Consider the following 26,706-nt stretch of genomic DNA (forward strand, 5'->3'; position numbering starts at 1 on the left):
TCGTGAAATCACCTGTCCATGCAGCAAGTAAATTTTACTTAAAAGAGATCTTGATGTAAGAATTTTAAATCAAGAAATGAGGCTCTTTATCTTAAATTTATCTTAAATCGAGAGGGATGAGACGTTTTGGCTGAAAACAAGACTAATGAACTTGAAAAGATTTTGCAGTTTTTGTAGTGTAACTGTATTGTTTTCAGCTTCTCTGCTGTTTCCATGTAAACGGACGTTGTTTTCGAAACGTTGCTGTGTAAACGCAGGACTTTTCTGGAAAAGATATGTTTTTATCTTAAAGCGTTGTGGTGGAAGAGGACCAAACTCAAACCAGTTCTGAACAACTCAGAATTCCGACTTCAGGGGAAACTCGTAATGCCGGAGAACCTCCGGCGGCCAAGACGGGTAAAAATACCAGGAGCAAGATTGCAAATAACTCAGAGGAACCTGCCAGCCTTCGCTCGTCCACAAATGAGATGCATGAGCAGAACGGCTCCACCAGACCTCATTTATAATCTAACGAGGTCTGAAAAGGGTGAAATGTAATGGGGGAAAGGAGGACTGGAGCAAGCGTTGCTAAAGCATATCATCATATCTCATGAAAAATAAATACGCATGTCCAGCCGACGCCGCGTGCAGCGGTGCAGCTGCTCGAGATGATGCTTTGATTTTCAGAAGCGCACTTTGCAGCCTCCGCTCCGTAAACGCACGAGTCATTACATTAATTCATCATCCCGTTATCGACGGAGTGCGAGTTACATATTCTGATGTCATAACAAGATGAAATGAAATTGGCAGCGAGCGGCGACGTTATCGATCTCTGTCTCTATTTATCTTTCACAGTTCATCTCTTTTTCATTCCTTTTTTTTTTTTTTTTTTCCTTCTCCCCCCTCTCCCCGGCTCTAATTTTCTCACTTCGATTCAATTCCAGCTTTGCTTCACCGACAGGACGAGATAGAAAAGAGTCAAATGGAAAAGAGCTAATAGAGAAATCAGAAATACTCTGCCACGTGTAAAACGGACGAGTGGAAGTCGCTGCAGATGAAGAGGCAGAGGGGTGATTGAAGAGCTTCCCGCAGAACGGGCAGAACATGGGAAGTCCTGGAAGACGAGCCGGCAGTCAAGGGCCGCCATCTCGTCAGGGGCTTTTCACCCCGCGGCGAGATGAGTCAACAACTCAGAAATGGAAAACTTCAGCACTATTTATACCAAGTGCCGCTTTTCTAAAACGATCTTCCTCCCATGATCTGAGAAGCGTCTTTATTTGGATATTTGGTTCAGTTAAATGTAAAAATGTGTAATTTTTATAGTTGCAGACTGTGTCGTTCCACTCGTGTGGAATAGCTTCGTGAATTTACTTCAGACTTGGCACAAATCTCTAAAAACGTGACGATTTCCTAAAGTCTTTGTGTGTTTTCACAATGCTGTTTGGTGTCAGTTGATGGAACTGGGATTCAAAGCCAGGTTCTCCATAGCCAAAGCCAAGACTGGACCTAATGCACCAATAAAGTCTGCATATGAGGAACGACTTGCAGGTCAGGGATCAGTGTTGCTCTCGCTCGTTGACCTGTGCTTCTTGAATTCGCGTCGGCTCGTTGTCGTCTCTCTTGGTGACCTGGGATTAAAAGGTGTCGAGCGGCTCTTCCTGTGCCGGCAGACCCCATCATGAGGTGCTGATTGGTAGAAGGAAACAATCTCGGGCCGCCGGTTCCCTCCGCTTCACAGACCTCGGCCTCTCGCTCGTTTAACGGTTCGCCTCCAGATGGGAATTAACCGTCTCTCCCTCCGTCTCCCGCAGTGAAGAACAAGATCCTGTACCGGACCGGCGCCTGCATCAAGATGCAGAAGACGGTTCGCATGTGGCTCTGCAAGAAGAAGCACAAGCCTCGGTGGGCATCGTCCGTCCTCTCTGTCTCCCTTGATTTATTTCCCCGCTTCCTTCCATCCGTCCTTTTATCGCTTCATCCTCACTCTGCTCCTTTTTTTTACCGTCTTTGTTTTCATCCATCGATTTTCCTCCCCACCTTTTTTTTTCTTTTATCACGTTCAGTTTCCCCCCCTCCATCCTCCCTCGCCCCTCACTTCCTTCTCTCTACCTATTTCCATCCCGCCTCCTCCCTCTCCTCTCAGCTTCCTCATTACATTCATCTCCTCTTCCTCCTCCTCTTCCTCTGCTTCTTCATTATCTGCCACTTTCACAGCTCGGCGGTGTCACTCCGCCTGGCTCACACACTCGCACAAACACACCGCTCTGCTTATTACCCTCCCATATTTTCACGATAAACATCTGAGACCCCGCGGGGGCAGAGAGGAGGGGTGGGGAGGGCAGCAGCAGCAGCAGCAGGAGGATTTGGCAGACCTCCTCCTGCTAACAGGCTGCGTGATCGTGTTAAGGTGTGCCCTGCGGCTGTGGTGCAGCGGTAATGAGCCGGGCGGAGCGCCCGATCCAAAATCGAGATTGAGCGGCGCGACACGACGAGCATGGAGCGAGCAGGAGAGTGGCACATGACAAGAGCAGAGGCCACGGCGGCGGAGGCCGGTTAGATTCCTCAAATACAGTCAGAACTGTTTTTTTTATCAAGATGTCGTTTGTTCCTGGAAATTGTTTTGTGTCCTGTTCAAACTTCTGGATATGAAAAGCGAAAAGGAGAGGGCAGAAAGAGCAACAAGTGAACAGACATGTTGACATCAGAGCTCAAGCTAAACAGTGAGAGAGAGAGAGAGCACAGATTACAGAGAGCCAGAGAGAGAGAGAGAGAGCACAGGCGAGAGGGAGTGACAGCACAGATTAGAGACAGGAGAGAGAGAGCGAGCAAGGAGTGACAGGACAGACAAGAGAGGAGAGAGAGCGAGAGAACAGATTAGAGAGAAAGCACAGATGTGAGAGAGTGAGAGAACTGACTAGAGAGGAGAGAGAGCAAGGAGCGAGAGGACAGACGAGAGAACGAGAACCAATGAGAGCGAGAGAGTGCAAGAGAGCGAGAGAAAAGATTAGAGAAAGCGAGAGAACAGACTCGAGAAGGCGAGAGAGCAAGAGAACAGATTAGAGAGAGAGCACAGACAAAAGAGGGAGAGAGCAAGAAAACTGACTAGAGAGAAGGAGAGCGAGTGAGAGAAAAGATGAAAGAGCGAGAGAACAGACTCAGGAGAGGGAGAGACGGAGTGACGGCACAGACTAGAGAGAGAGCGAGAGAGCACAGATTAACGAGAGCAAAAGAGCGAGAGTGCAGAGGAGTGAGAGAGAGAGAACAGACTTGAGAGAGATGGAGGGAGAGAACAGATTAGATGGAAAGTGAGAACACAGACGAGAGAGAGAGAGAGAGAGGGAGAGAGAGGGAGCAGTCCAGTAGTGACTCCTGCCGTGGTTTAGAGTTGGTGATCAGCTGAGCTCTGAAGTGAATCATGTTTCCGGGGCTTCAGCCTTCATGATGGACTGATCCGCTCCTCCGTCCCCGAGACCCTCAAAGTGGAGCCGCCCACAGTCTAACATTTAATTTGACTTTTTAATCCACAAGCGGCACATTTCTGAGAAACCTGAAAAAAATTTCATTTGGAAATGCGGCGCCGCGCCCCGCTGAGATCCGTCAGCGGTTATTTCGGGCGCGTCGTCGACGCTCCGTTCGGAGCTTTAAACACAGTGTCATCATCACAACTAATTACGGCGAATCAAGTGTCGCAGCCCAAACGGTGATTGAGATTATTGTGCGAGTAATTAGTCGGCGCCGCGGCGGAGCCGTCGGAGGAGATGAAGCGTTATTAGCTGCCAGAATGACTGGTGGCTGCACTTATTACGGCAGCAGACACGATCAGCAGCCGCCCGCCGCAGCCCGCCGCAGCCCGCCGTCCCGGTAATGATGCAGAGACGGTTTGATTTGGACTCAAACCTCACGCTCCTTTACTGCTATTCTGCTTTATGGAGGCGCCGCTGTCAGAAACGTTCGCTTTAAATAAGCCTCATCTTTTTCTTTTTTCTTTTTATTGTTGCACTGTCTCATCAGAATAAGTGTGTATTTTCCCCTGGTTGGCGAGTGTATTATGAAAATGTGGATTTCTCAGAGCAGGTGACAGAGTTCAGAGTTCATGCCTGATACTGCACCTTTATAGACAGATGGGTTTTGGTTTTGGAAGCGTTCTCTGGTGCCAGTTTCAGTTTTCTGAGCTTCCTAACTTGCTTCCTGCCTTCAGAGGTCAGCTGGTTCGTGTCTCTGTGATGGCCTGGCGATCCTTTCACGATGGATCCTGACCTTTGCCCTTTGTTAGCTGACCTGGAGAAAAAAAACACACACATACTGAAGAAGTGTTTTGCGTGTCTCAGCATCGACGGGCTGGTCAAAGTGCGCACCCTGAAGAAGAGGATGGACCGCTTCAACGAGGTGGTGGGCGGCCTGAAGGAGGGCAAGAAGGAGATGAGCAAGCAGGTGCAGGAGCTGGACGCCGCCATCAACGCCCTGGTGGTCAAAATCAAGGTGGGCCGCGCCGCCGCTCCGTCTGTCTCTCACACACACACACACACACACACACACACACACACACACACACACACACACACACACACACCTGGCAGGTTGAAGCAACCTGCAGCCGGCCTGACTGACAGGTGGTGCAGTAAGCCTCTGCCTGCCTGCTGAAACGGGAACAGATTGGATCAGGATGGGTTTTTTTTTTTTTTTTTTTTAAATATTGGAACAGTGAAGTCTGCAATGTGCTGCTTTTTAACTGTCGCCTTTCACTCCGTAAAGAAACATTTGGAGGCAGTTTGACACTGAGGTTTCTCCCCTTTAAGCCAGTGGGGTCATTCATTCATTAAGTGCAGCTGGATCAGTGATCAGTAAACCTTCCGTTCTTTGTAAATTCCAACTTCTCCAACACTCGTTCCCGATTTCCCATCATTCCGCAGAGCACCATGATGACCCGCATCGACATCGACCACGAGTACCAGGCGCTGGTGAAGCGGTCGGAGAAGCTGCTGACCGCCATGCAGAACAAGAAGAAGGAGGAGGAGGAGCGCGAGCGCCTGCGCCGCATCCAGGAGGACATGGAGCGCGAGAAGAAGAGGAGGCAGGAGGAGGAGCAGCGCCGCAAGCAGGACGAGGAGGACCGCCGCCTGTGAGTGGCTCTCTCACACACACACACACACACACACACACACACACACACACACACATACACACACACCAGGAGGAAGTTGGGACCAGTGTTTCCAGAGAAAGGTGCTGCGGTGGTGGAATCCAGTCAGTTTGAAGGAGGAGCGGCAGGGATTTACATAATGAGACGCTGCTCCACAAAGGATTTGCTCCTAACTGATGCTCCGCAGTGGGTTTCTTATTATTTTTTTTTTTTGTTTAATGTAGCTGACGCTCCTCTTGTCCGGGCTGATTTACAGAAGGTGCAGCGGCAGCAGAACCGGGCCCCGTTCCCCCAGAGGCCACCATTAGTGGGGAACAATGGCCCGGGGAGGTCAGAGGTCACGGTTAGCAAAAAGGAAACCTCCAGAAAGAAATCAGGTCACAACTGTGAGGGATGGAATTCCACCACAGGAACCTCAACCTGGGAAGCGTTGGTATTTTCCTCCCTTTCGAACAGATGAAACGCTTCCTGCTGTTTTCACCTGAGAGCAGAAAGATACATTAAAACATGAAGACTTTTTAATTTACAGTAACGTCTGAAAGTCTTCAAAGAGCTTTTAATTTGCTGTGTTTAAAGGTTGCTGTTGGATCCTCTCTGGTCCCGCCGGAGTTTTCTGCGTCTTGTTTCCATCCCAGACGCCTGCTCCTCTTCAGTATTTAGCGGCTCCTCTTTTGTCTTGAAGCTCCGGTTTTATTCCACGTCTTCGACTCTCGGGAGGAATATTAATGTGCTTGTTAGCTTTGGACCCATTTTTGGTCCCGTTGGGGTTTCGTCCTGTCGTCTTGCTCTACTTTTAGAGGTTTTCTGACTCCTCTGTCAGATTTCTTGCATTAAGCGGTTTTTCCTTTGTGGACTTGTTGGTTTTGGTCCTTTCGGTCTCTTATCTCGCTCTACTTTCGGCTCGTTTCCTAACTCTGGTAAATTTCTTGCGTTGTCTTGTGTAGTTTTCGTACCAGTTTGGTCGCTGACTCATTAACTTCAATATGTTTATCTGGATGTTTGATATCAGCTCGATCAGATGTGGGAAACTGGTGGTTCGTGGGCCACATGTGGCCGAACATCTGGCTTTTTTTGGCCCTCAACGTGAATAAATCAACACCGTTCAGCCTTGCCGGGGTCACACTGCAGAACTTTAGCCTTTAGCATTTACATTAATTTACAATTTTTAAAAAATGTGATTTATAGTCCGGAATAATTCATTTGAAAACAGCGTCATTCCAGCGCCCATTTCCTTCTCCCGCCTCGTCGCTTCGTGTAAACCGGAGTCCTTCTCTCTCCTGAATGAGGCGCTGGACGGTTGAGTTTTGAAGCCATCAGGACGACGCTGCTCTTCTGGCTGCGGGGGAGAAACCTGATGGGGGCCATGGCGTCCGTCACGAGCCACTACCTGCTAATGTCAGACATTAGAGGCGACGGGCTACATTTTACGGCTCGCTCTCCTCTCCCGCTTCTTTCTCCTCCTCGGGGGGGGAAAGTTTCCCACGATGCACCTGAAGGTCGCAGGCTGAAGGTCGGGGACGTTTCCGTCCCCGGTTCCGCCGCGGATCGCTCCTCGACGTTTCTATTCAGAGAGAGCGCAGAATCCTCCCCGGGCAGAGAGTCCCGGCCCAGAGGAGCCGGCGGGGGTCAGAGGTCAGCGCTCCCGCCGGCTCTCTGCGAGCGCACAGCAGAAATAGGAAGCAAAGAGCCGCTGAAACAAACCCGGAGGAGCTTCCGTTTTCAGCTCTTGAAAGGATTTGCTGGATTTTTTTTTCTCTTTTCTTCTGGGAGAACAGAAGCTGCAGTAAATGGACACATCGGAGGCAAAAGAAGCCTTGCACAATATTCTAGAAGACAGTATTTAAGTTGAAATAATTTACCTTTCCATCTCGAATTCGATCTATGACGCCTCAGAGTATATTTGGTGTTTTTAGAGAACGAGCCGAATCTCCGGATCGACTCTTCAGCAGGAACGATGGGGACCAAATCATAGTAGCAAGATGTTCTTTCATTCTTTCTGAAAACTGGTCTAAATCTGATCTAAAGACCGAGCAGGTCAGTGTATGAAATGAGGCGGGACAGTGTGGCTGTTTGATCCCTTTAATGTGAAAACTGAGATGTCCCTTAAAGCAGCTGATCAGATGGATCCGTTTTTTTCTTTCTTTTTTTTATAATCTTTTTTCTTAATTTAATGCTGTGTGACTGCCTGGATGAGACAACATGTTTTAATATTCATGAATGTGATTCAGACCATTTTAATGATTTATTCACCAGAGTATCCAAAACTTCATTTCACAGCCGACAACTGCTGCAAAAATCTGAAGCTCTATTTTTTTTTTTTTTTTTTCCTCTAATTGTTGTTTTGGCTGTTTGTCAGTTTCAGAACAGATTTTAAAATTGGTTAAGTTGTTTAAATGGATCATGACCTTCATGCATTTCTGAATCCTGGACAGAAAATGTGATTTTCTGCTTCTATTCACCAAAAAATATTGAATTATCCTGCGGTTTGTGCTTCTCTCCAGGCACCATCTGTTTGCAGTTTAGCGGCTCCACGGTGCTTTTTCTACTCTGCAAATTCAAAATGACAGAATTTCAAATATGATGGAAAACTGCGATTAACCCTTCAGTGTTGTTAAAGAACATTACAGAAGCTACTCTTTCGTATTTCTGTCTTTATTTAAGTCATGACGGAAAAACTCTTCTTATTTATATGGAATGAAAATCTGTTGGAAGATGACTTTATGTTTTACGTCTTAAATCACCTTGTATCCTGAAAAATCCGTGTTCTGATCAGGAAATTGTTTATTGAAATTGAAATTATAAAGGTTTGTTCAGTGGTTTTGTAGCAGATAACTCAGAAGAGTGCAAGTGAACTGATTGAAAACTGAATCCGAACGTCCAGAGGAATCAGTAGGGATGAGTGAAAACGAATTTTAGATTTACTGTGTGTTTTCTTTTTCATTTCTCACTCGTCTCGTTATTCGACATGTTTCTCTGTGCGTCTGACTCCGGTTTGTTTTCCGTCGTCCAGGAAAGCCGAGATGGAGCTGAAGAGGAAGCATGAAGAGGAAGAGAGGAAGAAGAGGGAGGAGGAAGAGAGGCGCATTCAGGTGAGTGTCCCGCGGACGTTTGTTTAAAACTACATAACTGCAGCCGCATTTCGAAGAGATCATTTATTATGTGCCGTTGCTCATCAACAGCAAGTGTCATGAGTGATCTGATCACCGTATTGATTCATTAAGGAAACACAGTGCAGCCCTCATTATTCTGATTATGATGCTGCGTTGTTTGACATGTAATCTTCATTACATCTGGATTGGCGACAATTATCCCGCTACTGGTTGTGATGAGCTACAGTTAAGTTTCGTGGGTGTTCCTTTATTTGCCGCGTGGCGCCGCGGTGAACCGTTCTCCACGGCCGCTGTGCAGATGGAGATGGAGGTGCAGATGCAGGCGGAGCGGGAGGAGGAGGCGGCGCGACAGGCCGTCCTGGAGCAGGAGAGGAGGGACCGCGAGCTGGCGCTGAGGATCGCCCAGAGCGAGGCCGAGCTCATCCCCGAGGAGGCGCCCAACGACGCAGGCCTGCGCAGGTAACCGGCGCTCGCGTGCGGGAGGAAGATGCTCTATGATCTGGATGTTAGAGGAGGAAGATGCTCTAAATTGTGGACATTAGCTGAAGTTATATATTTTTTGTTGGAGGAAGCTAACAGCTAGCTAAAACTCTGTTTTAATGAACGAAAACCAAAAACCTCCATATGTTGAGCTGCTGTGGATTCATGCTAATGCTAACGCTAACGGTCCAGTGGAATGTGGATGTTGCCATGTGGAGTGAAACGATGTCCTTGAAGTTTTTCTCCGGAAGCGCTGACTCTTCGCTCCCGCAGCCGTCGACCTCCAGACCCTCCGCTGCCGCCGACGTGCCTCGGAGCCAAACGCTCACGGTCTCGCCGTTTGATCCAGTGTTGGATCCTTCCAGTTTGTCCTTCATGTCTTCTTGTTTTTCTTTGACTTTCCAGTAACGGCTCCTCCGTTCCGTCGTCCCCAGAGAGAGCAGCGTAAGACTCCTGCACCATTCTCACCCCTCTGATTTAATCCCCTAATCCTCAATCCCACTTGACACCTGACCCTCCGAACAACAGCCTCCCCTGCATGCTGTTACAATCTGCCAGCCTAACACCCCCCCCTCCTCCCTCCGACCTCCTCTGATTCCAACTAACTGCCACCACTTTTCCAAATGGACACTTTTACTGCCGTATTTACCGACGCCGTCCAGATTTCATCGATCGCTCTGACTGCTAACACCTGAGCCGGGCTCGGATTTATCAAACCTCTCAGAATGGAGGCGTAAATTTTTGTTAAACACCGTAGCAACCCCCGTCCCCCCCCCCCTACATTTATCAAAAAACCACCTCTAACTCACAGCTCGGGTCTCTGAAAATGAACTCTGCCACTTTTAGCTGAATTTATAGGCAGAGGGATTTATCCTCCGTCCCTCCTTTGAATTAAAATCTTCCTCTCACAGATAAATAAAGGGGGGAAAAAAGTGAGTTATTATTGCAATAGAAAGCTCCGTTTAGTTCTCACAGGCCACAGCTTTAACCTGCTGGTGGAGACTCTTCCTTAGATAAATCCAAATATTCTGAAGTGAAAACCTGAAAAAGTTTGAAGAATTTCATTTTTTTAAAAATTGCCTATTTGTTAAAAGTTTCAAGTCTATGAACAGTAATCAACACATACAGTCCAGTGCTTTACTGAGGATTTATAAATGAAGGAAAGTAAATACATTTACTGAAGTTATTCACAAGAACTTTAAAAGCAACACATTTTAGAAATGTTTTTTTTTTTAATATATATATCAGTGGTTCCAGTTTTGAAGGATCTTTTACATTATCTCTTCAATCAAATAGTCGGATTATTTCTGATAATTTCCAGATTAAAATTCTTCAGAAAAAGATCATTTTCGATCAATCATTAAGGTGCGTTTGGGTTTCCCCTGCAGTTACCACATGTGGCCACAGGGGTCACTGTTTAGCAAAAGTCACATTCAAAGTAAAATTTTAAAATAATTTTATGTTTTAGCAGTTTACAGAGTTTTTTTTCAGTCATTTTGTTTTTTTATTGGTATCCTGTAACCACCAGACCTGCTATAGCTTTATGTAACTTTAATTCAGAAAGTAAATCATTTTCGCCTTACATTTCTTTAAAGTTTTTTTTTATATATATATATAAACACACTCAGACCCTTCCTGCTTTCTTCACAAATCAAACTGTTAACAATAAGAAAAACATAATAAACATAATAAACATAATGATAATCGTAGCTTCAGCTCACTTTTCAGTTAGAATCTAAGTGAACTCTGAAAAGAATCAAGTGCATGTGTAAAGTCTGGACTCAGGTGGGATGAGCTGAATCAAGCCCCAGCAGTTTGGTGGATTGAAGTCCGTCCTGCGATCTGGGTCCAGTGGAAGACGATTGGTTGCCTCCATTGTGCTGCGCTGCTCCGTCTCCTAATCCTCTAATCCTCTGTTTTACAGCACTGCTGCTACCCCTAGGCTCAAGAGCATGACCATGTAGGTTTCCTTCTGTCGCACCACAAACACACATGCTTAACGCCGACCTCAGTTCAGACCAGTAGACGGAAGCTCTGCGCCGTCAGGACGCTTCTCAGCACTTTGACCACGGTTCCAGACCACGGCTCGTTCTTATATCCTAAGAACGGATGGATTAATGGATGTACATAGATGGATGTGTGATGTCAGTGGATGGATTAATAATGTAGATAGATTAATTTCTTAGTTTTTCCACACACATTTGTTATTAACTTGTCAAACCGGTTCTCGAGAGGAAACCAAACCGCAGGTTTATTATTAGGAGAACGTTCAGGTGAACATTTCAAGTGCTTTGAGTTTAAAAACCACACAAGTTTGTGTTTTTACATAAAGTATCACCAGTTGCCGTGTGCTAACTTGTGTTTATGGGGCTCGTGGTGCTTTTTAGGGAGGAAATGGCGAAGGAAATGACCGAGCTTCTGGCTAGGTGGGTGGAAACCGTCCGGACAGATGAAAAATCAACACAATCGACTGAATTCCATGAATGGAGGAAAATGATCATTCAAATAATCATTTGAAATCGATCAATTCTCTGAAATTTCATGTATTTTAAAAATTTGATGATTTTGTCTTTTGATCATTGTTTTAATTTGATCATTTAAAAAAAAAAAAATTCCAATTTTTTTTAGTTATTTGCCAATGAAACAATAAAAAAATTAATTGACATCTAAAATCTTTTCATTAATCAAATCAAACCGTTCGTCGATGATCCACCCCGATTCTTCTCCACTGTCTGGTGGGGCTTTATCCCCGTTCGGAGTCCGTTGAGGTTTTGGTGTCGCCGTCTGCTGCTGGTTTCACCTTTTCACCGTGGTGTCGAACGTGTTTCATCTCTGAAGTGTCGGTTTGGCCGAACGACGACCCCTCGCTGACCTTTCCCGGCGAAGTGCAGCTTGTTAAATGTCACTCCAGCTGTTAGCTCCCGGCTCCATCTCTGTTTTAAACTCCACACGTTTGGTTGAAGCTGCCTTTTATTTGGAAACTTCTGGTCAAAGCTCTTGCGCTGTTAGCGGTCGAAGCTAATTTTTTCCCGCTCTGATCTAATTGTGCTCCTCTCTGTGAGATTAGAACCGAGCTCAGCGGGCGAAAGTCACCCTGATGCCAGTAAAACCTGCTGCGGCCGCTCTGAACTTTCTTTCCCCTGGTTTTCCTTTTGGCGCTGGCGTGAATGAGCATTGTGGCCGAGGCGGCGTGCGGCGTTCCCGGGTCCGCCGCCCGCTGGGATTAGCGGAGCGGCAGGTCCCGTAAGTGCACTTAAAAAGTTCAACTCCCGGTCAGGGATTACATGGGGAGTGGACGGCGCCTCCTCGTTCTCCTGCAGACTGCAGCAGCATGCGTCCTAACGCCTCTCCAGCCCTCCGCAGGCTCTCTCTCCTCCCTCGTCACGACGACGCTGCCGACCCCCCGGCGAGCCTCCCCAGCTCCCACCTCCACGTCTCCAACTCCGTCCCGCCTGACGGCGTCACCTGGGTGGAGTTTACCGGAAGCCCCTTCTGCCCCCGTCACCTGCGCCTCACCGCAGGGTCCATGAAGTCTGGAACCAGACTTCAGTCTGATCCAACAAGTGACAATGTGGCCTTTCAGCCCTCGGACGGCTTTTTGGACGACTCCATACTACAAAGTTTCTGTCAAATATCAATACATTTCCATAAATTATGAACTCCAAATCCTCATTCAACATACAGAGATAAAATATTGACAGAACATCAGTGAAAAACGGTGCAGCCGAAGTGGATCAGACTTTTCCTGGTTATGGAGCACATTTCAGATGCTTTCCACTAATTTCCATAAATACTAAATCTTGGTCGGTAAACTCCACCGTGGTGATCAGCTGCTTCCAGATCAGTGAGAGGGCGTTCCCCTCAGCTCCCCGCTCTTTATTAGAGTCACTCACCACCTCCTCCTCCTCCTCCTCCTCCTTCTTCTTCTCCTTCTTCTTCTTCTTCTTCTTCTCCTCCTTCTTCTTCTTGTAATCAGAGGTCCGCAGGTTCAGGCCACCAAGGCTGCCGTCGGCGCCAAGAAGTACGAGCTGAGCAAGTGGAAGTACGCCGAGCTGCGGGACGCCATCAATACCTCGTGTGGTGAGTTTCCGATTCCCACCCAACACCCTGTGGTTACTCTGGATCTGTTACCATGACAACAAGCTAGCATATTTCAATTTAACCCAGAAAAAACTCCCAAAATATGAGATGTTTGGTCAGGACGTACAAATGTGAGGAACAACATGGTTGATATTTTATGGGCTGACTGAAGAATTGTCTCAATATCATTTCTGCTGAAAGATAAACCACCAAACTCTAATGCTAATGCTAGCAGCAGCCGCTCAGTACAGGCTAATGCTAATGCTACCGTGAGGTTTGCTCAGGTTTAATTAATTTTTTTAGCGAATGCTAACATTAAAACAGCAAGTCTTTTTATGGATATCAACAGTAAAATTAAAATTATATTTTTGAGCCCCAAACTTAAGTTAGATATGTTTACTTTTACATTTATTAAAGTGTTTTGTGTCAAACTCAGGAGGATTTTTAAACAGATATTAGAGAAAAGCTGTGTTGTCCTCAGCCTCACAGCTTCAGACCATAAATAGAAACAGCGGTGTGTGTGTGCGTGTGTTTTTTCACTCGTCTGGTTTCCACTCGCTCGCCGCACCGCTTCCCTTTTATTTCAGCGAGCGCCGCTTCGCCTCGCTGGATGACCACTTGTCTCATGTGGGAGTGAACCGCCGGTCGAGCGCGGCGGCCGTTCCAAACAAAGCCCGGCGCGTTGATACCGCGGACCGCTGTTAAATCACAACAGCGGTCTTTATCGCCGTGCTGAAATCCACTTAGCCTTTCGCCCCGACGTTCAGAACGCGGCCGGCGATCCGATCGGACGCCTCGAATTAAAGACACACCCGAAAACTAAAGTGATGTTTGTGTATCGAAAGCCGAAGCGAGGTGATTCGTTTTTCCTTTTTCTCAAATTTCTCCCCGAAATGTTCGTCTGCTAGTATGAGTTTGAAGTAGATGTCAGCGCACACACACACTCACACACACACACACACACACACACACAGGTTTATGCTCAAAGCAGAGTGTTTGTATCAATACACTTTATATTTAATGTCTAAACCAACATACAAGATTGAAACCGTCACAAATGACGATTACAGGCTCAGAAATTGATTATTGCGCTACATATTTTACGACACACACTAGTGGCGTCACACTCCACACCCAAATGTCATCACTTACTCGCTAAGATGCGAACGCACAGACCGACTAGTGTACACACACATGCAAATCTGTTTGAGAGCACACACACAGCGTCAGACACACACACACCTCAATAAGCGCAGGAACATTTTATGTGTGCGATTAGCACGTATATAGCTGCATGAGCTCATAAATTCAATTACACACACACACACACACACAATTGATGCGTGCACAAATCAAAGCGCACACACACGTCTGTATACACAGCTGCAGGGCAGAAATACGAATCAAGTAAACTTCCATACAAAATGCCAACACACACACACAGATCAGTGCACACACAAATCATTGTGCGTGTGCACGTATTGTGACGCTCATGCACAACCGTCCACATTCCGCCGCAGATCAATAACCGTCATGTGACTTTTTGTCGTCTTCAGTCTGTTTCTCTTCCTCCTCTAATGAAACAAACACAATAATCACACACGTATCATCCGAACAGCAGCGTGTGGAGCAAACATTCGTCCTTTCGTCAGATTCAGGAAGGTTAAACGTGAGAAAAACGGCCTCGAGGAGGGAAGGAGGAAGAAAAACAGAAGCTCCTCCTCCACTTCCCTCATAATGCAGAGTTTAACCTGTCCTCGCGCACGCCGCGGGAGCTCAGAGGACAGGAGGGGGAGGAGGGGGGGGCACCTGCGGACCACCCGCAGACCACTTGTAAATAAGACGTGTGAAGAGTGTCTCACACACACACACACACACACACACACACACACACACACACACACACACACACACGTGCAGAAATGAGGCGGTTAGCTGTTAACGGCTGGCAGGCGGAGCAGCGGTGTGGAATACCGATGCGATCACGCTCCCGGCTGAGCGGCGGGATGAACGGTGACGCCCGTCACGTCGTCCTGCCTCACCGGCTGTCTGTCCGGTCCGGGTTACCTGAGCGCTCGGCGCTGCGTTCAGCGGCTCGCCGTTAGCCCGCCGCTCTTTTGAAAGCCAAATTGAAAGTGTCCCCCCCCCCCCCCCCCCCCCAGCAGAAGACATTTATCTGAATCCTCCTGACAAAGATTCTGATGTTATCATCACGCAGGAATCCTCGTCTTCCGGTCGTTTTTTTTTTTTGTCGGCCATGTTAATTGTGTCGAGATATCATTGAACATCTGCTCCGCGACCCGAAAATGAACAAAAGCTAATATCTGTGTGGGACGGGGCGAAGCAGCTGAGCCCCGACCGGTGGGAGGATCCCTGTCTGGGGCTGATTGCTTTAAAAACTTCAGAGAGATCAAACTTGTGTTGCACAAACTTAACTTTTTTGGCAAATTTTGCTTGAAAACGGAACATTTAGTTCCAAAAACTTCCTCTGAAAGAACTGAAACACAAATCTATGTCGAGAAAAGACGTATAGTTTACACATGAACCTCAGCTGTCACATTTTGTGGAAATGAGTAATTTGTGCGGCTGGAGATAACGTGAAACTTTCCCACTGGATTATAAAGCCAACAAATTGCAATTTTTCTCTCCACTTCGGCAGTTGCTCAGGTTGTGATCCGACATGGTGTGCGCTCTGCCTGTACCTGAACGCCTCCTGAGCGTTAGCATGCGGCCGCATGTGCGGCTCACGCTAGGATCAAAGATAACAAAGCTGTGACTCTCAGTAAAGTGTTTATGTCGGTTTGTTCTGGTTTCAGAAGAACAAAGGAAGATTACACAATGTTACGCGACCCTAGAAGATCAATAAAGAATTAATGTTTCATCTGGAAACCGGCTTTTTAAACTGCAAGTGCATGAAAACTGGCGATTTTAGTGGAGCTCCGGAATGATAAAAACACCTTGAAGCGAGACTGAAAGTTCCTCTTTAAAGCCGGCCGGTCCATAAAGACGAACGACCTGACGGCGCCTCTCTGGTTCTCTGAATTCCCCCCCCCCCCCCCCCCCCCCCCCCCCCCCCCCGCAGACATCGAGCTGCTGGCCGCCTGTCGGGAGGAGTTCCACCGCCGCCTCAAGGTCTACCACGCCTGGAAGTCAAAGAACAAGAAGAGGAACACCGACGCCGATCAGCGGGCGCCCAAGTCCATCACCGACTACGGTACGGCCCACCGGTCTGTCCGTCTGTGTGTCCGAGGTGTAACGTGCAGCTGCAGCTGGTTCTGGTGGGGGGGAGGACTGAGGGGGGGGCGGGTGGGGGGTCTCAATGATCTGGATGTCGGCTGAAATTGGGTTGATCTTCCTCGAGTCTCCTGGACTTCAGTGAAGCTCACGGCGGGCGGAGAGACAGCAGCTCTGCAGCCGTTTGGAGTGACCAGCCCGCCGGGCCGTCTCTGAACGTTACCGAGTTACTGACTACATCGGAGTAACTAGTTACTGCAGCGTCACCGGTTGAAGGTTGAGGCGGCTGGCACCGTCTCGCACCTCATTCTGTGTGTGAAAACAAAAAAACCAAGGCGTACGTCGACAACGGGACGACGGGCAAACCTTGCTCCGTCTCTCACCTCTCCACGCCGCCGCCTCATCGTCTCCTTCTGCCGCACGTCGGGTTGTCATGGCGACAAAGAGCCCTCATTCAGAGCGGCCTATTGTGCGCTCTGCTCAGACTACTGATTGGACCGTGGACACACACACTCACACACACACACACAGGCTTTCATCTTCCACGTGAGTCGGCTCTTTGTCCCGATGGGAACTCGGCGTGGAGCTCGTCTCGTCAGAGGTCGTTCAGGTGAACCGCGACCTCCACGGAGCCCATCGGGGGGGGGGGGGATGATTGTGCGTCCAGCGCTGCGATGGACCGAGACTCTCAGGTCTGAGTGTGTTTTCTAGACATTCAGCTCCAGCCGAGACGCCCGGAGACAGAAACCCGGAGCAGAGTCTGAAAGACCAGAGAGTTCTGGACCAGCTCAGCCTGAACCTTTTCACCAAGTCTGTTTTTTGTGGGCAAAGCGTCGGTCCGGTTCCGTCCTCTCCGGCGCCGAGCCTCACATCGCCCGAGAAGTTTCTAAAGAATCAAGTCATTTCACCGTGTTTTGTGTGTGTGTCGTCCTCATGTGTGTGTGTGTGTGTGTGTGTGAGCTCGTCTCTCCTCACCCAGACTAAACGGCGGATCATATCTCTGTGTGTCAGCAGCGTTTATGGCGTCTCCATCGTGTTTTCACGTCTGTCCAGAACGAGAACAGCCGCGCTGCCGCGGCGTCGCCTCACTGTGTTGCGTGTTGCTGCTGTGTTGCATCACTGTCTGCAGTCTGTGTAACCTGGCATGTTTACTTTCAGATCATGCGCCTCCCGTGAGAAAAGCATGTAAGTGCTCTTTTCAGTGTGTAACGCTACTAACCAGCAGAGCCGCAACACCCCCCTTTTTTTTCCTGTATTAACTCCCCCCCCCCCTCACCCACCACCACCACCGCCACCCACCACCCAGCCAGCCCTTCCAACATGGCCGCCGTCCGCTGCTCTCTGGGGTCGCTGCTGCTTTCAGCTGCTGCGCTCGACACCGACCCTCCACCTGGAGGTCATTCCAACAGTCTGCTACTGAGGGGTTCTCATGCAGGGCGGGGGCAGGGGGGGGGGGTTCAGGGCAATTTGCCGGGGCCGTTTTGGACGACGGCGTCACGTTCATAGGAGCGTGACGGGGGGAGGGGGGCCGCCGCGCTCGCCGATTGGCAGACGGGGGTTGAAAAAGGAAGAAAGGGGGATAAAAAAAGGTGTTTGCTGGTGGAGCGGCGCTCTGTTCAGTCCCGGTTTAATGAAGATTTTAGATACACAGCAGCGTCAGGCTCCGCTGCACACATATTAAATTCTCACTGGAGTCTGACTGATGAGCGGCCGTCGGCAAACAGAGCAGCCGCCGCCAGCCACAACATTATGACCACCGGCGGGATCACAGCTGTCGAAACCACCGTCGGCCGAGACGACGACGGATAAACTTTAGGACTGGGATGAGATTAAAACGAGGGGGAGATGTTGAGATTCTCCTCTAGTCGTCCTGCACATTTTCCTGATTTTTGTCGTTACAAATGTAAAAAACGAGATTCGCGCTGAGGTCTCGTTTTAAATCGTTTACTTAATTTTCAGCAATTTTTCATCACAGTCTTCGTCTCCATTTCTATTTATTTAGTTTTTATTAAGTTTTCTTCCAGGAAAAAAGGTTAATTGATGAAGACAACAAAAATATTAACGCTGATGGAAAAATGGTCATGGAAAAATTACACTTTATCGGCGTTACTTCTTTGAGAACGGAACAAAGTTCCTTTGAGAGACGAGAAGCTGAGGATCCAGGATCGAGAACAGTTTTTTATGAATTGTTCTGGATCCATAAGTCCAAAGCTTTTCCCGTCCGTCTGAAGGAAACTCGTGCCGTCGGTGTCATGAAGCTCCTTCAGATCGATCCCCTCGGGGCGTCGGCTTCAATTGCTGGTTTTGTTTTCTAAACTGATTGATCAAGATGGCGGCTCCACCAGTCCTCACTCCGCTCTCGACCCCTAAACACCCCAGCTCGCCTCTAAACACGACCAGCGGCTATCGGCGTATCCTGCCAGTCACTCATTTCCAAGGAACGTCTCTAAGTTTCTGCCTCCTGCTCTGAACAGGCAGTGCTGGTTTAGTTTTTGGACTTTCTCTTGGCTGTCCTCCGGGTTTCCTTCTGGTAGCTGCTGCTTGTCGGAGGTTGAGTTTCCTGGCGTGGCTCTTCCTCGGTTTCTCGCCTCTCTCTCGGTGGTCGGAGGTGCCGTTTGGCGGGTGACGGCAGAGCGACGCGTCGCTTCTCCAAGCAGATGGTCACAAGACGCTGCGGAAAAAAGCTCTTTTTAACACGGCGTTTGGTTCTGGACTGGCTTTTCAAACTGGATTCTGACACACGAGTCCCTCAGAAGGAGAATTCAAGCTTCTTCTCACACATTTCCTCAATTTAAAACTTGAAAACACGACGCGCCGTCTGGCCGGAGTGATTTATTTCTTTTTTCCGCAGCGTGCTGATTCACCCTGGTGCTGGTATTTGTAGAGTCTGTCGCTCCTTATGTCGCCACTTCTGGCAGAACGAAGCAAATGTTTGACGTGTCACCGGGAGCCCTCCATGAACATCTGCCGTGCCTCACGCCTCGCCGGCTCGCCCCCGCCGGTCTGCTCCGACCCTCCTGCAGCTCCGGAAAGTCCGGGGTTCCGGTCCGCTTCGGCCCGGCGGAGCGGAGCCGGCGCTCACGCTCAGCAGCGGGTTGATGGGTGTTCTCGGCGCCGCCCGTCGGTGGCTCCACCTACCCTTCCTGGAAACCCACCTGAATGTAACATAACGAGACGCAGGAGACGGTTTTGACTGTAGATCAGTGTTAATGTGGCTGAAATCATCATTCAGAGGCTAAAACCTGCAGGCAGCAGAGATCCTCAGCTGCTTCCACTGGAACAGATCAGTGGCAGTTTGACTGCAGTACCGGGGTTTTCCCCCCGGGGGCAGCAGAGAACCCTTGAAAATGAAATCAAATTCACCTGGAGAAGCAGAAAAAAAAAGTTTAAAATGAGGCTAACGGAGCTTCTAAAGATTTTTTCAGCATGGAATATTTCATTTCCAGCGGTTTCATCCCTCATTAGTCAGCATTTTTAAGATTTCAACATTTTAATAGTTTTAACCATTTTGGCTCCTCTGTAAGCAGGTTTTCATTTTATTGTATTTTTGCTCTTTATGAATTGTTTTTGTTTTATAGATTCTCATCATTTTGTCTTTTTTAAGCTTTTTTTTTTAATTTTGCCCATTTTAGCTGGGCCTTTTTTGAAAAGCACTTTTTAGCCAAGAGAGAAGAGTCTTTTGACTCTGATGTGTAAATCGAATTTAAATAACATGTTACGGTTTATTAATGTAGAATTTTTGTGAGAGTCTTTAACTCTTGACTCTCTCATGAACTAAATTGTGTCAGTAGAAAATATTTTAACAACTTAACAACAATATTTTAACTTTGACAATCTTCATTAAGGCAAATATTTTAATCAATGATAAAATTTAATTACAATTTATGTATATAAACCACATTCTTCCACTGTTTAATTTAGAATTAAATCTGAAATACAAACTTCTGTTATTTTATTTCCCGCCATAATTTCAAAAGACTTCCTGTTGACTTTTCATTCATTGTAACAAAATCTGCTCCCAGCTAAAGAATCGACGTGTTTGTTATTCTTCATAATGTCGATTTCAAAAACTTGCCGAAGTGGAGAACCTGCCTTATTAATCCTGCTGCTGTGTTGCTGTTGGCCTAGCGTGCATCGTTTGGTAGCTACTAAAATTTGCTGTGTTTGAATTAATCACTTGTAATCAATAACAACTCAACAACCAGTTTAATATCAGATGATTCTTTTTCCTCATAAATCAAACGTGGTAATTCCCAGCCGGTAACTTCACAGATCCCTCCTTCCACCCTGTGGAGCCGTATTAATCCTGAAACACTGATTTAAATGTTGTATTTGTCTCAGTAAAGCTTCCTGTAAAAACCTCCCGGGATGAAAAGAGTGACGTTTATGAGAGCAGCTGGAGCGGAGACGACGTTTTCATCCTGAAAACACGATGACAAATGGACTTTTTCAGCTGGCTCGGCAGAGTTTTCTGATGTATGGAGTGATAAAAACAGATATCTGAAATCTCAACCCTCCAACGGAGAAACCTGTCAGCCGCCATAAAACTAGAATTTTTGAGCTTCCTGCTCCGGAAGCTTCTGCAGATCTCTTCACATCTAAACCCTTTAAAGTGACTCTGGGGGGATTTTACAGCTGTGCTGTAGGTTAAAGTATCGCTGCATCCAGAGTCCCACGTGTAATGTTGTTTAGTTTCAATCCAAAAAAAGCCTCATAAAACCTAAAAAAGAAAAACCGACTGTGGGCTCTTCCACAGATTTATTCAGGGTTAATCAAACATGTATTGACTTCTTGCTCTCGATCATAATTTGGTGCAAACTTTAAAACATTCCTCATTTGAATCACGTGAGTAAAAGGTTTCCTGAAGGAAGCTGATGAATTGGATTTGGAGGTTTTGTGATTTTCCCTTCAGCGTCACTCATTGGATTCGCGCAGGAGAAAGCAGCTCCGTCCTCAGGAAGCAGAAGCTCCGAGGTTCTGCTGGTCCAACGTTCCTCCCAGCCCGATGTTTCTCCCACATTCCCCACATTTTACTTCACTTCACCGTGAGGCGGCGGCGGCGGCGGCGTCGTGCTCTCACTAAAACTCCAGAGTTCAGCTTCAGTCTGGGGAGTTTAAACAGTAAACCTGAGTTTATTGACGTACAGGATGAGATCAGTTATGCACTTTTTTGTTGTTTAGATGAGAGAATATGTTAAAAAAAATAGCTTTTATAATTGCAGAAATGAAACAAAACCAATTTTTTACTAGATTTAAATCCATTTTCGTTCCACTTTTATGTTTTAAATATTTCTATAAGAAGAATGTGAGGTCTTCCTTTTTTAAGAGAATGTTTAGAATGTGTTTTTTTACCTTAAAAAAAAAAAACACAAAAAAAGCTACAAAATTCGAACCAGGCGATATATCACTGATACAAAATGAAGATCAGAAAAATGAAATTTTTAATAATTTGCAATGTGGTGAGAATTACAATAAACAAAATTATAAAAAAAAAGTTAAAAAAAAGTTCAAAGTTGCTGAAAAAAGTTACAAAAACAATTTCTCAAATATTTTCAACTTTAAATAAATAAAAAACATTGAAAACGTTGTACATTATTTAAAAAAAATATGAGTATTCTTATAAAGGTAAAACAACAATATTCTGATAAATACTGAAAAAAATAAATAATTTCCCAGATTGTCACATATAAACTAAATATTAATTTTATATATATTTATATATATATGTGTATATATATATATATATATATATATATATGTGTGTATATATGTATATATGTGTGTATATATATGTATATATGTGTGTATATATGTATATGTGTGTATATATGTATATATGTATATATGTATGTATATGTATATATATGTATATATGTATGTATATATATATGTGTATATATATATATATGTGTATATATATATGTATATATGTATATATGTGTTTATATGTATATATGTATATATGTATATGTGTATATGTATATATATGTATATATATATATATATATATGTATATATATATATGTATAAAATTAAGCCTTCTGATACTGTTTATCAGTGTATCTAATCAACATTTTTCATTTTTAAGATAAAAACCCTCATTAAATATAAATTATAAGTGTTATTTTTTTCCATCAAAAGACCTTCAGACTGACATACTGTGACGTTCGTGTACAGACAAGAAAAAATACACAGAAAAACATTTAAATATTTAAGACTCCCAAAAAAATGTTACTTTGACTTTTAATTTAACAAATGACAAATGGTATTTATGAATGTGATATTCCCTAAATTTGAAGCACAAACAGAATTCACAACTATAAACTGAGAAACTAATATTTTAGTTTTCATGGTAAAGTTCTAACCTTCTCAGATCGAGCCATCCGTTGATTCCTCTCTGAAGCTGTTTGGAAATTAGTTTATTTCTATAAATTTTCATGTTTCTTCAATAAAGGAACTCAGACAGAGAAAACTGGGCTCTCCGACGGTCCCGCCCCGTCCTGGAATGCCTCACAGCAGTGCTTCTAGAAGTTGCTTCACAGGTTTGCCGACAGGAGCGGGTCTGCAGTCCAGCACGTTTCCCATCAACCACCTCTCCCTCCACGCCGCACGTCAGCCCGGCTCCCGACCGGCCGCCGCCGCCACCCACCGGAAGGCCTCTGACGTCTGTCTGTGTCCAATCAACAGCCCAGCAGCACACGGCGCCGCCCATCCCGGCCCGGCAGTACGACGTGGCCATGAACCGGCAGCAGCGCTACTTCCGCATCCCGTTCATCCGGCCGGGCGACCAGTACAAAGACCCCCAGGGCAAGAAGAAGGGCTGGTGGTACGCCCACTTCGACGGGCCCTGGATCGCCCGGCAGATGGAGCTGCACCCGGACAAGCAGCCCATCCTGCTGGTGGCAGGTGGGCCCTTCACACAGGAGGGGGGGGGGGGGGGGGGGGGGGCTGTGAAGGGCACCTGGGGGGGAGGAGGTTTAGGCCCTGTTTACATTCATTCCACGGTTTAAAAACAATGTTGGTCGCTTTACTTTTGAAATTTCTAAATTTATCTCCATTCAAAATAAGTAAATTTCAGTGAAGCTTTGATTTGATTTACTTTATTATAAAAAGTGTTTTAAAATATATTTCTGTGCTACATTATAATCTATAGTACATTCTAATATTCTATCTAATATATTGTCACATTTTGACAGTCAAAACCAAACCCATCAGTATCTGTCTTCACTCACCTGTGGCCTGTTGCCATGGTGACAGTGTCACCAACGTGATGACATCACCACTCTGATAAATGACCCAATCCATGAATTTAGATACAGTCAAGCTTCTAAAGCCTCGAGGTCTTTAAAATTTTGTTGCGTTTACGCATCCGTTTCCATGACGACGGTGTTCCAAGTCACTTTTTTTATTCCAAACACTCTGTCTCTATGGGAACGGGCGAAATGTAATATTTCCGAATTGCTGCTGCTGCACATGTGCACCAAGCAGTAGTTCTGCACACGCTCAGTAAGACGGCAGGAACATCGTCGTGTAACAAAAACACCAAAACGCCGCGTTTCCAGCTGAACCGTTGTGTCAACGAGCCCTTGCCCACCGGCAGCTGTTGTGCTGTTTTCTCCGCTCAGGGAAAGACGACATGGAGATGTGCGAGCTGAGCCTGGAGGAGACGGGTCTGTCCAGGAAGCGCGGCGCCGAGATCCTCCCGCGGCAGTTCGAGGAGATCTGGGAGCGCTGCGGCGGCGTCACGTACCTCCGCAGCGCCATCGAGAGCCGGCAGGCGCGGCCCACCTACGCCACCGCCATGCTGCAGAGCATGTTCAAGTGAGGAGGAGGAGGAGGAGGGGGCGGGGCCCAGCGCTGCAAACAAAGGGACCAGCACCAGCTACCTGCCGCCGGCGGCGCCTCGGCGTGGCGCTGCGGCGCCGCTCCAGGGTGTGACCGCGGGCCGTTTGGTTTCTCTCCACTTTCCTTTTGATTTCTGTCTTTCGGTCGCTGAGTTTCCGTTTGGCGCCGGCTGTCGGCTCCTCCGCGGTGCGAGGGGGCGGAGCTTCGTGTTGAACCCCTATGCAGGAAAATCCAAACTAAACCGCGGCGTCCGGTCGTCTCAGCTCTCCGTAACACTTGTACGAGTCTAACTCCGAGGCCTTAACGCTACTTTAACAGGGTTTAATCGCCAAAAAGTAGGACTTCTCTTTTCTTTAGCTCTTTTTTTTTTCTTCTTTTTTGTTGGAAGCTGCCTCCTCCAAACCAGAAAATCTCCAATTCCTCAGATATTATGCATTCCTGATGATTCTGTGTAGCTTCCATGGTGACAGCTAGCTTCGCCGGCGATCCCGCTCCGACCTCCGACCTGCTGTTTCCGTCTGCGTCCGATTCTCTCGGGGAGAAGCGGGGAGTTTTCAGCAGGCGGCGGCGGCGCTGCTGCACCGTCCGTCATTCCAGGTTCTTTTGTTCTTCCAGTCGAATGTAACTCCACCTCCTGATTCCTCGTGTGTGATTTCTGCTGAAGCTAATGAGTCTGAGACCAAACGTCGCTCCAAGCCCCGCTCGGGTTTCTACTTTCCTTTCCTGTTTTGTTTTTGTTTTGTTTTGTTTTTTTTAAAGCTTGGTGATTTACTTTTCTGAGGCAGAAAATGTGAAATAATTATGCAACTGCTGGGATGTGAGTCCACACGTTGCTGCTGTTTAGGATCAGATCAGCGCTGCAAAAAAAAAAAAAAAACAGAAAAACCTTCAGCCATGACGTCTCCGAGCTTTTTCCTAACTTTGCCAACTGAGTCTTAAAGTCGTTTCACGCATTTTTCACCAGATATATATATAAAAAAAAAAAAAAAGGTCTGTCTGGTTGAAGGAGTCGCCTGATTCCAGTCTGATCCTTCTTGAAACGCTGATCCTCAACCTTTAACTGGAACCTTCAAAACACACTGAAGACTTTCGGTACGTCGCTCGTGTTCCCACTGGAGTGTAAAAGTCGTATCTTATTTTGAAAGGACAGTTTCTGCTCTGGCGACGGAGGCCGCGCAACGAGAAGCAATAAGTTAAAGACCAACAAAAGCAACAGGCCTGTTTTGTCGTGTAAATAAAATCCAACAACGAAGGACAATCTGTTGAGGCGTCCCGCTGCGCTCCTGAGCTTTTCGTTCCCTCCGTTGTTCCGCATGACGAAGAATCACGTCGTCCGAAGCTCCCAGGCGGCTCAGAGTCGCCGCCTCCTGACCTGCGTGTTTGAATCTGGTTGAAAATGAAATGATAATTGACGTCAGCCCCGCCTGACTGGAGGAATGAAAGAGTTGTGAGTCCAGAAGAAGAAGAAGAAGAGGTGCGGCGTTGATCCGGTTCTCCTCCACTCGTCACAATCATTCCTCGGGAAGCACTGCCTTTCTCCACGCTCACTTTTTTCTAACGCTGATGATCTAACTGATGAATAAATGCGTTCCATGTTTCACTCACCTGCTGCTGTCCTTATTCCACCTTTCAGAACGTCGTGTAGAACGCTCACCCGTAACAGAACAGACGTTCTGGAGCTCAGTAACTGCGTAGATCTCTGATCCAGAACCTGAACAAACTCCACAACTCATTGATTCATTTGAATAATTCTGAGTTTGACAGAAAGGACTGGCCGGCTGGTTCGTTAAAGAAAGGATGAAAACACACGTCCTTCTTTCAGACCACAGTTTGTATTTCAGCTACTGTTTGTGAAACTGGACACAAAATAATCTTGAACACGTAAGAAAAGTCGATGGGTATTTCAGCAAAAAAAAAAACAAAAAAAAACATAACAGGTTATCAGAAGGAAAAACAAAAACACTTTCACTACAATCAAACATCATTTGAAAAATCAACACCGTAATGATGAGATTAGATGAAAACGTAAAGTAGCAGCCATGTTTTCCTTCTGGACTCCGTCACGTTTTCTGTCCGTCACAGCTCCTCAGCCCGACTCCAGATCGTCAAACACACTTTAAAGGAATTATTGAAGTGAGATGAGTGTGTGTGTGAGAGTGTGTGTGTGTGTGAATGTGGTGGCTGTCACTGGAGGAGTGCGTTTCCTGCTCAGCGTCTCTACTGCATCTTCACTCTGCGTGGAGGTGTAAGGTTCAGGTGCACGACAAGTCACAGGAGCCTCTAGATTCATCTAACAAGAACAAATAAAGAACAGCTGATCCGATCCCTTCCTCCTGACCTCTGACCCCGGCGGCTCCTCGCCGGCTGCAGACGCTCCCGCAGCCCCTCGTGTGGCTAAATGTGTCGTTTCTCCTCCACAGGTGGGTGTTTAAGCTCTGAAGAGGTTTGTTGTTGTTGTTGTTTATGCTGTAATCTGATTACTTGAGGCCTGGAGGAGTCCCGGGTTCCTGCTGCTGCGTCCAGATTCAGAGAGTCTGCGGAGAGACGAGGACGTGTTACTGCTGGAACTGAGAATAGACCGCATTTCCCATGATGCAACACTCCTGGGAGAAACGCTCTCACAGGGAGGAACAGTGACGAGAAGAAAAGAGGCCAAAAACATGAAAGACGATGAAAACCCAGTCTGAGAGGTGAAGCCCGATGTCAGAAATTAGATTCAAGTAGCCCGCTAATTACGTCAGGTGTCAAACATAAGGCACGAGGGACAAAACTGGGCCGCAAGAGGCTCCAAACCGGGTAAAATTTCAAAGAAATCATTAAGTACAAAAAATAATTTGA

At 46.7% G+C, this 26,706-nt stretch overlaps 1 protein-coding gene across 6 annotated transcripts in view; it reads left to right on the plus strand.

The window, feature by feature from the left end:
• The window catches only part of LOC115401391 (unconventional myosin-VI-like), a 108,945-nt gene extending 83,473 nt beyond the window's left edge, over positions 1-25,472 (plus strand). Inside the window, exons 24-36 of one of the 6 annotated variants that reach the window (XM_030109535.1) lie at positions 1,791-1,881; positions 4,308-4,458; positions 4,890-5,098; positions 8,130-8,208; positions 8,528-8,688; positions 9,115-9,153; positions 10,634-10,669; positions 11,097-11,135; positions 12,686-12,789; positions 15,872-16,003; positions 17,182-17,208; positions 22,711-22,929; positions 23,649-25,472. In XM_030109535.1, the coding sequence (XP_029965395.1) occupies positions 1,791-1,881; positions 4,308-4,458; positions 4,890-5,098; positions 8,130-8,208; positions 8,528-8,688; positions 9,115-9,153; positions 10,634-10,669; positions 11,097-11,135; positions 12,686-12,789; positions 15,872-16,003; positions 17,182-17,208; positions 22,711-22,929; positions 23,649-23,848 (1,487 nt within the window). In that variant the 3' untranslated portion in view covers positions 23,849-25,472. The remainder of the gene's footprint in view (positions 1-1,790; positions 1,882-4,307; positions 4,459-4,889; positions 5,099-8,129; positions 8,209-8,527; positions 8,689-9,114; positions 9,154-10,633; positions 10,670-11,096; positions 11,136-12,685; positions 12,790-15,871; positions 16,004-17,181; positions 17,209-22,710; positions 22,930-23,648) is intronic. The other 5 variants (XM_030109536.1, XM_030109537.1, XM_030109538.1 and 2 more) reach the window with 5 other exon arrangements.
• The last annotated feature ends 1,234 nt before the right edge of the window (positions 25,473-26,706 follow it).

This window comes from Salarias fasciatus, chromosome 15 (assembly GCF_902148845.1).
Source record: "Salarias fasciatus chromosome 15, fSalaFa1.1, whole genome shotgun sequence".
NCBI classification, from domain to species: domain Eukaryota; kingdom Metazoa; phylum Chordata; class Actinopteri; order Blenniiformes; family Blenniidae; genus Salarias; species Salarias fasciatus.